This window comes from Nomascus leucogenys, chromosome 21 (genome assembly GCF_006542625.1).
Source record: "Nomascus leucogenys isolate Asia chromosome 21, Asia_NLE_v1, whole genome shotgun sequence".
In the NCBI taxonomy this organism is placed as follows: domain Eukaryota; kingdom Metazoa; phylum Chordata; class Mammalia; order Primates; family Hylobatidae; genus Nomascus; species Nomascus leucogenys.
Genome location: NC_044401.1, coordinates 60,399,953 through 60,412,133, shown reverse-complemented (window position 1 = coordinate 60,412,133; position 12,181 = coordinate 60,399,953). Strand labels below are relative to the sequence as shown.

The 12,181-nt window shown below is 44.7% G+C and overlaps 1 protein-coding gene across 8 annotated transcripts in view; it reads left to right on the top strand.

The window, feature by feature from the left end:
• ITPR1 (inositol 1,4,5-trisphosphate receptor type 1) overlaps positions 1-12,181 on the top strand; it is a 359,375-nt gene that overhangs the window by 297,206 nt on the left and 49,988 nt on the right. For all 8 annotated transcript variants that reach the window (XM_030802235.1, XM_030802234.1, XM_030802233.1 and 5 more), the window contains 2 exons: positions 2,198-2,390; positions 9,300-9,422. In XM_030802235.1, the coding sequence (XP_030658095.1) occupies positions 2,198-2,390; positions 9,300-9,422 (316 nt within the window). The remainder of the gene's footprint in view (positions 1-2,197; positions 2,391-9,299; positions 9,423-12,181) is intronic.

Sequence of the window (12,181 nt, the reverse complement as noted above, 5' to 3'; positions counted from 1 at the left end):
GAGGTGTGAACAAGGTCACCTAGCTTTTTAGGGATGGTAGAAGGACTGGAATATGTTCTCCTGACTCCAGATTCTTAATCTACTGAGAAAGAGTTGAGTAGATCTTAAATGGTAAAGAGAAGTGACCAGCCATGCCCTAGCTCTCAAATCCTGCCCTTGGCCAGCCACCCAGCTCTTCAGGTTTCCCTAGGGAGTGATCGATGCAAAGCCAGGGATACTTTGCTACTACCAGGGGCTTTCCATGCAGACCCAATGTCTTCACTCTGGTGAACTAGGCTGGGTAGCCCTGGAGTCTAGAACTCAGTTCTTGCCAGGAGGCCTCCTTGTCTACTCCTCCTTTCCCTCCTGGACCCAGATGCACACCTCAGATCATCTTCCTTCAGTGGAAAGAAGCACTTGTCCATAGTCCACTTGACTATATGAAGCAGGCAGGCTCTTGATAGCAGGAGACGGCAGAGGTGATCCCTGACCCTTGCATACACCAAGATCATGGGGGAACTGCTTGTGTGCAGGTTCTGGTCACTGACCCCACACCATAATTCCAGTTAAATGGGGTTGAGTTATGGACAAGAATCAGTATGGTAACTAGCCTGATCTCCACATAGATTTGGGAACCACTGGTCTAGAGACCACACCCCCCAGAACTTTTGGAGGCAGGACTGTGGGAACCTGTCTCACCTCTAAGAGAGTTTCCCACTACAACTTGACCTGAGTCACCTCTCTTGCTGTATCAGGGAACAAAGGTTTTGGGAGAGCTAGAACCAGCTCTTCTTGTAGAGCACGTTGCATCCTGGGCCTCACCTGACTTCTCCAACCTCTGAGGAGGAAGAAGAGAGACTTGTGCCTCTACTGTACTGTAAACCATAGCCCTTTTGAAATCACTGCCTCCCAGGACTATGACACAATCAAGTGCGCTAGAATTTGAACAGTCCAACCAGAGTACCTCCTCTCTGGGGACTGAGCCAGTCTAGGAAGGGCATGGAGGAAACTTGCAAGGTGTCCATCCCTGGGGCCCAAACATAGCCAGCATAAAGGACAGTGAGTGCTGCCCCAGAGTTAAAAAGGCATGTTGGTTCATGTATGTTTTAGATCCTTTGACAAGAGGTAGCAGGTCACTGCAACTGGATATAACCAAAGATCTCTTTTTAAAGTTCCCATCTAGGAAAAATAACCCAATGTTACTATCTGAGAAAGTGCCTTAGGTGAGATTTATACTACTGCCTAGCAGTGTACCCTCCAACATGATAGTCACTAGCTATGTATGGCTATTTAAATACAATTAAATAAAATTAAATATTCTGCCTCTCAGTTGCACTAGCCACACGTTAGTGATTGGGGCCACATGTGACTAGCGGCTGTCCTCGTGGATAGGACAGACAGAACCATTCCATCATTACAGAAAGTTCTAGAGATAGCACCAGCCTCATGTGAATATGCACACAAAACACAGAGTAAATTGATCCAGATAAAAGTTGGTCACCTTAGAAATTAGTGGGTTCACTGGGAGGTGGAGGTTGCAGTGAGCTGAGATCGCACCACTATACTCCAGCCTGGACAACAAAACAAGACTCCATCTCAAAAAAAAAAAAAAAAAAAAAAGAATTCATGGGTTCATCATTGTCTTGGATTATATAAAAAAATAAAAATTAGGCTGGGCACAGTGGCTCACGCCTGTAATCCCAGCATTTTGGGAGGCTGAGGTGGGCAGACCACCTGGGCTCAAGAGTTTGAGACCAGCCTGGCCAACATAGTAAAACCCTGTCAATACTGGGAAAAAAAAAAAAAAAAAAACAAAAAACGGGCATAATGGTGCATGCCTGTAATCCCAGCTACTCTGGAGGCCGAGGCAGGAGAATCACTTAAACCCAGGAAGCAGAGGTTGTAGTGAGCCAAGATTGCACCACTGCACTCCATCCTGGGTGACAGAGCAAGACTCCGGACTCTGTCTCAAAAATAAATAAATAATAAAAATTTAAAAATAAATAAAATTAATGGATCTGAAGTTAGGAAAATACTCTTCCAGAGTTACCCAAGCTATTTTTTATGTAAATCTGAGACACACAGCCCAGTTTGGGGTTATAAAATCAGAGATCATATTATACTCAATCTTGACCACTGAGTCTACCACCAGTAGCAAATAGTCTTAGTAAAAGGTTTCAAAGATGAATACTTAATCTCATCCACTTTTTCATCCTAGATTGTCAGATTAGACCGAACAATGGAACAGATAGTCTTTCCCGTGCCCAGCATATGTGAATTCCTAACCAAGGAGTCAAAACTACGAATTTACTATACTACAGAGAGAGACGAACAAGGCAGCAAAATCAACGATTTCTTTCTGCGGTCTGAAGACCTCTTCAACGAAATGAATTGGCAGAAGAAACTGAGAGGTGGGTTCCAACGCATCAGCAACAACACAGAGAGACACAGTTCTGGGATTTCACAAACTTGGGCTTGATAGTGCGTTTATTTCCAAGCAGGAGCAAAGCTAGTATCATTTATGATACTTTGCACCTCTGACCACCAGGAAGTCATAACCAGTTTTGCAGCTGATCAGTGGTCTCAAGCCAAAGTGTGATAACTCCCCTGAAAAGGCTTCCTTCATCAGAATTTGACTTGATTTGATTGGAAAGCTCCATGGAAGACTTTTTGAATGCCTCTTTTGGTATCTCTATGTAGAAAATAAAAAGAAAAGGGAAAAGCCCAGGCCCTTGAGCTCACAGGATGGTTCACTTGAGCAGGAAATTCACCCTGCTTGCTGGCTCATTTACTAGCACACCTGCTCCAGAGACTCTGGTATTTTCCCTTTTACGGGGTAACTTGGATTTTAGACTAAATCGTTTTATAGGCAATGGAATCATTTGCCACATAAGATGCATCATTGCCCACCAGCGAGTCCCATTGAGTATCCCAGCCAGTCAGGTGGAAATTACTTGTCTGAAACACATTCGTAGGGCTTCCCCAGGGGGCTTCCCTGTTCCCGGTTTTCACTGGGGTTTTAATGTGATCCTTCAGTACCAGCCTTGTGCTTGGCACCGGCTGTTGAGACCAACTTAAAAAGGATCGTGCTTCATTTCTGTCTGTTCATCAGGAGCCAGATTTTTTTATTTGAAACACTGGATTCCAGCTATAGTTGTGATGTGTTGAGCTCTTTCTGAGGGGTAGAGCTGGCGTGGAGAACAGCCGTGTTGGAGGTCAGTTTCCCAGAGCTTTCGTCTTCTCCGTGATGCTGCCAATCTGAGCAGGCACGGACCAGCGCTGTCTGTGTTTTTTATTCCCTTTTCTCCCTACCTGCCTGCATCCCTAGATTAGGCTAATGGCAGATAAGGTGGTGCAAGAAGGTTTGCCCAAAGGTCCCATTCCCACCTCACTTCCAGCCCCGTTGTACTCTTGCTCGTCTCTAAGGGGCACCTCCCTGTGCAGCACTTTCAAACGTTACAAAAAGTCTGGCCAGGCCAAATCTGTCCCTCAGCCAGCTCGATGTCTCGTGTCTGACCGAGGGGCCAGGGGACCATTAGCAGACTAGCCTCTGTGGCCTCCACGGTATGGACCTCAGGAGACACAGGTGCAATTCTACCTGGTATCAGAGTGTCCTCATAGCCTACTGTAGATTCCTCAAAGACTCTTGCAGCTCCAGGATCCTCATGAACATGGAAACTTTTACAGAGCAGCATGCTTGGGCAATAAGAGGGAAAAAGATACCCTGTACCCCAAAAGGAGACATAGACCCCACCCATTTCATCCTCATTTTTCTAGCTATTATGTGACATAGGAGAAAACTTACCTGTTGCTTTTGTTTTTCACTGGGATATTTCATCATTCCAGCTTTAGGGAATAATCCTGAGGTGTTTTGTTTTTGTTTTTGTTTTTGTTTTTTGAGACAGAGTCTTGGTCTGTCGCCCAGGCTGGAGTGCAGTGGCACAATCTCGGGTCACTGCAACCTCCGCCTCCCGGGTTCAAGCGATTCCCCTGCCTTAGCCTCCTGAGTAGTTGAGATTACAGGCACATGCCACCATGCCTGGCTAATTTTTGTATTTTTAGTGGAGACGGGACTTCACCATGTTGGCCAGGAGGGTCTCAAACTCCTGACCTTGTGATCCACCCACCTCGGCCTCCCAAAGTGCTGGGATTACAGGTGTGAGCCACTGCGCCTGGCCAATCCTGAGTTCTTGTATCCAAACCTCCGTGATAGTTAATAAGCTGTAATTTTAGCCTTATCAGCATATGTGTCTATGAAATTGGTCAGACACATACACTGATACATTCATTCTCTACAAATTGTTTTGTGAAATGTTTATGTATAATGTATGTATTTTATAGGTTCTCCAAAAGGCTTATTTTGGAGATGACAAAAAGGTTTTCACCTTTTCTGGTGAGATGAGATATTTCCTTATCCCTTTTTTTGAGAGATTGTCTCCAGCCTGGAATAGTAGGAGGACCCTCAGCCCCAAAGAGTGAGGAATCAGTTCTAGTCCATTTCTGCCCCCCATAGGCTCCATGGCCCTGGGACAAATGGCTTAACTGCTCCCAGACCCTCACCTGTGAAGTGAGGGATTAAGATGACCTAATTGGTGGATTGTAGCGTGGTCATTATGCCAAAACTTATATTATATTGTAGCTAATACCTTCCTTATTTCAGTCATTCTTTTTTTGAAAAACAGTTTTCATTTCAGTGAAACTTAAGCACAACTGCAGTTGTCAGCTGAAAGATTTTAATTGGCTTCAAAACTATCTGCTGGTAAGAGAGAAATTGAAAATAATAACTGAATTAATTATGATTTGGACACTTGGGGAGGGAGAAATGTACTCATCAGAAATACAATTAAAATGAAATGCATTTTCCCCTCTAAGTAGCTTGTATCTCTCCTAATAAGTCTGCAGAATCAATTTTTCAGGCTCATTCATTTCGCCGTTTTACCTTTTCCTGAATGTATTGCAGAGGATCATCTGTTCTTCAGTAAATCTGCAGCTAGGACTCAGACACATAGTGAGGTCTGTCTGAGACTGATGGGGCTTGGTATTTTCTTCTGCAAGATTAAAATAGCAATTGCTCTGCGCTTCATGAACTCTTTTCCCTGCTTTATTTACACTAGAACACACACATACTCTTCTGTGCACTCACATCCTCTCTCTCACCGTCCCTCTCTGACATCCTTTCCTGAAGATCCTATCCCCAGTGAAGTGAAAACTCTGGGCTAGGAAAACAAGAAGGGAGAGAAAGAGGAAATCGAGGCAGAGGTGAATATGCTGACACTTTCTTGCATGGGGTTTTCCCGTGTGGTTATCCCACTCATATATGGAGTCCAAGCCTTCCAGTAAAGGTCCGTTCCTCTCAAACAAACACAAACAAACAAAAAACTAGGGAAGAATGTTACCAAGAGATGCCCTAGGCTTTGGTTATTTAAATTGCCTTGCCAATCCAGGATCACAGCACTCCATCTTTTTGCTATAATATAGCAGGTATATTTATCCAACCAACTTTTAGCCCCTGATAAGTAGAAAACATGCTGTAAGGCAGCAGTCCCCAACCTTTATGGCAGCAGAGACTCGTTTCATGGAAGACAATTTTTCCACAGATCAGAGGGATGGTTTTGGGATGAAACTGTTCCACCTCAGATCATCAAGCATTAGATTTTCTTATGGAGTGTGCAGCCTACTAGATCCCTCACATGCACAGTTCACAATAGGGTTCGCACTCCTACGAGCATCTAATGCCCTCGCTGATGTGACAGAGGCAGAGCTTAGGCGGTAATGCTTGCTTGCTGCTCACCTTCTGCTGTGCAGCCCAGTTCATAACAGGCTATGGGCCAGAACTGGTCTGCAGCCCCAGTGTTGGGGACCCCTGCTATAAGGTACAGTGAGGAATTCAACAGTGTGTAAGCTATGACTCCTCCTGTGGGCACTTACTATCTGAAGTGGGCAGACAACAATGGCATATTTTTAAGTGGCTGCAATACCAAGCTGTTTGTGACTAGAGCTGTAATCAAGCATTGACACATGGAAGTACAAGAAAGGAAGGCTTCAGAGAAAAGGCAGGATCTGAGTAGCATCTAGAAAGGTCTGTAGGACTTGGATAGACGCAGCCTGAGAGACTGGGGGACAGGGAGATGTATTCGTTTCCCATTGCTGCTATAACAAATTACCACAGAGCTTGAAGCTTACGACAACATATGTTGATTATCTTACAGTTCTGGAGGTCAGAAGTCTGAAAAGGTTCTTGCTGGGCTAATACCAAGGTGTTGATAGGGCTGTGTTCCTTCTGAAGGCCATATCCTTTTCTAGCTGCTAGAGGCTACCTGTGGCCCCCGGATCCTCCCTCCACCTTCAAAGCAGCATTGTCCAGTACAGCATTTCTCATGCTGTGCCACTGTGGCTCTGACCCTCCTGTTCCCTCTCTCACTCTCTCACCTATACGGACATTTGTGACCACGTTGGACCTACCCAGATAATCCAAGACAACCTCCCCACCTCCCATCCTTAACCTAATCATACCTGCAAAGCCCCTTTTGCCAGGTAAGGTAGCACATTCACAAGTTCTAATGATTCACATGTCAACATGTTTGAGGGGGGCACATTATTTGGCTGCCACAGAAAGTAGGTTAGTTGCTTTTTATTGCTGTATAACAAATTGCCCCAACATGTCGTGACTTAAAACAATAAATGTTTATTTTCTCACAGTTTCTTGGGGTCAGGAACTCGGGAGTGGCTCCTCTGGATGGTTCTGGCTCAGGTCTTTCATTAGGTTGTAGCCAGGATGTCAGCCAGGGCTGCCATCATTTGAAGGCTTAAGTGGACCTAGGGAGTCCACTCCTCGGTGCTCTTACGTGGCTGTCGGCAGGAGGCATCAGTTCCCCTCCACATGGGCCTCTCCATAGGTCTGCTTCAAAATCCTCATGACATGGCAGATGATTTCCTCAGAGCAAACTATTGATGAGGGAGAGGGAGAGAGAGAGGAGGAGGAAGCCACAGTGTTTTTTATTAATATCACCTAGTCTCAGAAGGCATGAACCAGCAGTTTCACTCTACTCTTACTTATTAGTAACAAGTTGTTAAGTCCAGCCCATACTCAAGTGGAAGGGAAATTAAGATGTACCACTTGAAGGGAGGAGGATCAAATAATTCATGAACATATTTTTAAATTGACACAAAGGGAGTGTGCAGAGGCTGGAGAGTATGGGATGTGTTCGGGAACCACCACTAGATTGGGATACAAAGGCAGAGTATATGGGGAAGGGGAGTGGGAGAAGTGTCTGGAAAGGTAGATAGGGACATAGTTCCACGTGCCACAGGAAATAAAAGACATTGCATGTCAAGATTGGTCTCTAAGTATCTTCTTGCACCTGGATAAATACCTAGTTGATTTGAAGGACTGAATGTTTGTCCAGATTGAAAACAACATTACAACTTAAGTAGAATGTTAGCCTTATAAAAATAAGATTTATTTTATGAACTATATGCCATAGTTGAAGACCATTTATTACCATCATATTAGCATATCCTGCAGTGCACACACTCACATTTGATACGGAGCACTCCCTCTGAAGCGAATGCTGGCTTACGCAGACCATCACTGAGCTTTGCCAGATCCTTTTTTCCTCCCCAACTTTGTTTTGTGAGCTTTTTATACACACACTAGTGGGGAGAGGATATTTCAGATTCCCACATATCCATCACTCAGCTTCAGCAGTTATCAACTCTTTGCCATTCATCTCTTCTATCCTCTTCTGGAGTTTACATATCCAGATCAGAAGTGGGCTTCAGTCCCAGAAGAAACACAATAGCTGTTGTTTCTAGAGCAGATAATTGTCTCAGCTTAAATTTGCTTCAGCAATCAACTTACCAAAAACAGTACATTGCTACCTAGTGGGTGACTGGGTCCTGGCTGCCTCCCCCACTGAATTGTGACATGGGTCATTTATTTTTATCCCCGTCGCTGACCCCAGAGGATCACTAACCTGGGTAACAAGATCTCCACTGCTTCTGCCCTGTGCTGGGCCTCAGTTTCCCTCATTTACACAATGAGAGATTTTAAACTAGATGATTGCTCATGGCTCTAAAACTCTACAGTTTGGAAACATTGCCTGTTACCAAGTGCAAACATGATACGGGCGATTAATAAATTACCCAGGGCTCTATTTAATTGTACCATAATTTTATTTTGGTCGGAAGCTCCCAAAGGCTTGGCTGCTGCTGCAAGCATTATTATAGGGCCATTGGATTTGTCATTGGCTGCTGTCCCAAAGTTACATGATGACTTCATTGGGAAAAAGAAATATATGATAGAGATCCATTCTCACGTACTCCATGCTTTTCTCTGGAGGGGGATGATGTGGAATGAGACTGTCTTTTGGAAATTTTGCCTCTGACATGGACACTGAAATTATGCCTACCATGTCTATTTTGGAGCATCACCCTAAGTGTAAAGCACCATTGAAAAAGAGTTCAGGGAAAAAGGCACCCCTGTAACCAAGCGTTTGTTGTTCTAAGAGTGAGAGTGCCCGGCCAGTGTGGGATAACCTGTGGGCAACGGTGGATTAAGGTGGCAGCAATGTCCAAAGTGTCTCTGTCTCTTGCCCCTTTGTGATGGCTTTGCTGCCACATCCTCTCTCTGCCATAGCCCTGGAAATGGGAACTCTGCTGCTGACCACCAGGTCAGCAACTTGTACCCCTCACTTCCCTGTCCTCAAGAATGATCATCCAACTTCAGGGAAATGGCAGATGACTCAATGCCAGGAAAGGAATCATTGTCTTGCTTTTAGGCACTGGCGTGTTAGCGGAGCATGTTGAGCCAGAGAGGAATGTGGAAATGATACCAGCCCTAGTCTGGGGCCCAGTGGGGCTGACTCTGAATGCTGTATCTCCCCCGCCCCTCCCCAGTGCCCCGCACTTCTAAAAAGCTAATTGAATTTTTGGGTCTCTCCGGGCATCTCGTCTGGTCCCGGAGCCCTAGGGGGAACCGAGGACTCAATGTGTGAACTGTGGATAACCCCCGGATTCCGTAACTGGTGGCTGTGGCTGGGGTATGCAGGGTTTATAGATGCTCCAGCTTTTCTCTTTTTCCTCTCTCCTTACTCCACCCCCAATATATCTTCTATTCCAGTAAGTACTCCACACAGAAATAAACCAATCTGATGTCATTATGTACCAAGTTCAAAACAAACGATCATTTTTACTGTTGTGGTAAAAACCGGGAACAAAAGTGGACTTGTGGGGCAGAGCAGGCGGCAGGGCCACACTGCATTCCTGGCGTTCCGGCTTGGGGTCTCCAACCTCACACGGCTTTGCCTTTGTCTCTGCAGCCCAGCCCGTGTTGTACTGGTGTGCCCGCAACATGTCTTTCTGGAGCAGCATTTCGTTTAACCTGGCCGTCCTGATGAACCTGCTTGTGGCGTTTTTCTACCCGTTTAAGGGAGTCCGAGGAGGTACCCATATCTTTAACTTCAAAAAACCTATTAGAAGCAGCAGGAAGGCTATGACTTGCATCTCAATTGTGGTTCCTGGATGTATTGGTGCAATATTGGGGATCCCAGTTATCCACATTCAGACAAGAGGAGAGTGTAGCTGTTACCACAGATTTAGTTTTAAATCTAACTTAAAATAATTTAACTTTTGTATCCATTTTTTTTAACCAGGAAAGAAAGAGAAGCAGCTAGATACTATTAAACCTGTGAGAAAGTCTCTTAATCAGCCCCTTGTTTTATATATGAGGAAGCTATGTCTCAGGGCAGTTAAGAGATCAGGCGAAAGTCACATAGCTAACTAATGGCAGAGCTAACCCTAAAACACAGATGTCTTGATGCTCAGTCCAGTGTATGTATTGCCACACTGCACTTCTGGAATTGATTTCAGACTAAAGAATTTGTAAGAAATCTCTGGAATATTTTTTTTGCCAGGGGTCAGAGGGGAGGCAGGACTTGAATGACTGCAGACTGTACAATGTTTAGTCTATTAAGAGGTACCTGCCATTATTCACATAACAAAACATGATGATTATGGTCTTTCTGGATTCCCCCCAACCCACCTCCTTCCAGGCTACACATTTTGCTGAAAAGGCAGACAATTCGGAGGGAGGCATTTTGCTATTTGGGGCCCCTCAACACATTAATGGCACCCTAGAGGCATCCTCACTTGTGGGGTTCCAGTGGCAGGCATTCAGAGCTCCTCTTCTGTGATACATTCATGGCCCCTTTTCTGACATCCACAACAGCCACCTGGGAGGTCCACCTCCCAGCTAAATTTTTCATCAGAGCTTTTTGGCAGATCACCTCACATATGCATATAACAACCTGCCAGGAACCACCCTGTGTGAAAGATAATGGGATCAAGAGCCCAAACGTAAGACACAAAAACCACACAGGAGTAAGTTTCAGGCTCCACTCTTTAGCTTAATCATGCAGACATCAAGTGAAGCAGACATGTATGGGTAGTGGGTCAGTTTAAGGACCAATTTGAAAGTGATGCCATATTATGTAATGCTTATATGCCTAAGTTACCCTTTTGAGGAGTTAGCTTTTCTGTTTGACCTTAAGTTACATGGAAGCCACCATCTGAATGCCCCCCCTCCGAAAAGTACAATCTAAACACAAGTCCAGGGGGGATTTTTTTTTAATGTCATGTCAGGAAACATGAATGCCCATGTCTATATCTAAAAAGATTTGACTAGAACCCAGGGCTACAAGGTTTTCTCTTTGGGGATGTCCACCTTAACCCAGCTGCCGGTCAGCAGAGGTATGTGTGGCAGAGGGCTAGTGAGGAGCTCAGTCGGCTGTGGCGGAGGAGGCCCAGGTCTCCTTTCGCCTCAGGGAAGTTGTCATGTTCCTCACAGCAGATTATTCAACCCTTACTTTGTGTGTGTTTTCATTCACTCTCCATTGCCTTAAAAATATTTCAAACAGATTTTATTATTTGCCACGTCTGTTTTCTTCACCAGTCATTTGTGGCAGCATTCAGGCCAGTTCTGGGGACAGGGAGTTAACAGCCCCCCACCCTTCAGTGACAAGCTTCCTGCAGTGCCATTCTTAGACTTAGGAAGTCCAGAGACTTAAGGTCTCTGCCTGACTCCTGCCGCCCATTTGCCAAGCCACTCTGGGCAAGCCACTTCAGCAAGTCCTTGTCATCCTCTATGTGAAGAGATGCTTACATTAAGCCCATGGTTAGAAAACTTTGATATGGCTTCAGAAAGTCCTGTAGAACCCGGGGAAGAACAGTTGGCAAACTAGTCAAGATCTCCAGAGCATGTGTTTCTTGCCCATCCAAGCTTGAGATCCCCTGGATGGTATGACTATTGAGGGTCCTTCCAACTCTAAAATGGTGCATTCTGAGTGAGCCATCAACTCAGGCTGGTCTGCAGGAGGCAAGGATGCCTGGTTTGGAATCATGGGCTTGAGAACTTCATGCTGATGGACTAAACTGAAAGCATAAATCAGAGCTCCTAGGAGATTTGACCTGAGGCTGATATGACCCAAGGAAGCCTTTTCCATTATCTAGTAGCTGATATTGCCTTAAGTGCATCAGTTTACTCTCAGAGGGATTCTTTTTTCCTTTTGTAAGATGCATTGAGGGCATTTCCTATACTCACTGCTAACCATCCTCAGTAGAAGGGTTGTATTAACCCTGCCTAGAAACAAGATCTGGTTTGTTGACCTGAAAGTATTTCTTTGAGCTAATATGTGTTAGAATTTGTTGCATCCTAAAGGCAAGATTTCATAATGTCCCTCTTGAATGTGTATAATAGTCGTATTATGTGTGCTGATTTTGTGTGGTTCTGTGGCTTACAAGGTTTGCGACTGCCAAGAACCAGTGGCCTTAAAAGCTCCTTTTCAAAAGTATCACTGCCCCCCCACCTTTGTTTTAGAACTGACAAGTTACAGTCTTTCAAAAGCGTGCAACTCAGGCAGCTTCAGATTGCTTACTGAATTTGTGAGCATGCCGTGATGGCTAAAGCAAATGTAGTACTACTTTTTAAATGTTTTTATTATTGAAATTGTCAAATATACACACAAGTAGAAAGACCAGTATAATGAGCTACCATATACCTATCAGCCAGCTTTAACAATTTTGCCTATCTTGTTTCATCTATCCCCGTACTATATTTTCTGAAACATTTTAAAGAAGTCTAGACATCTTGGGTTTTTTGTCCATAAATATTTCAGTGTATATCTCTAACTTATGAGGACATTTT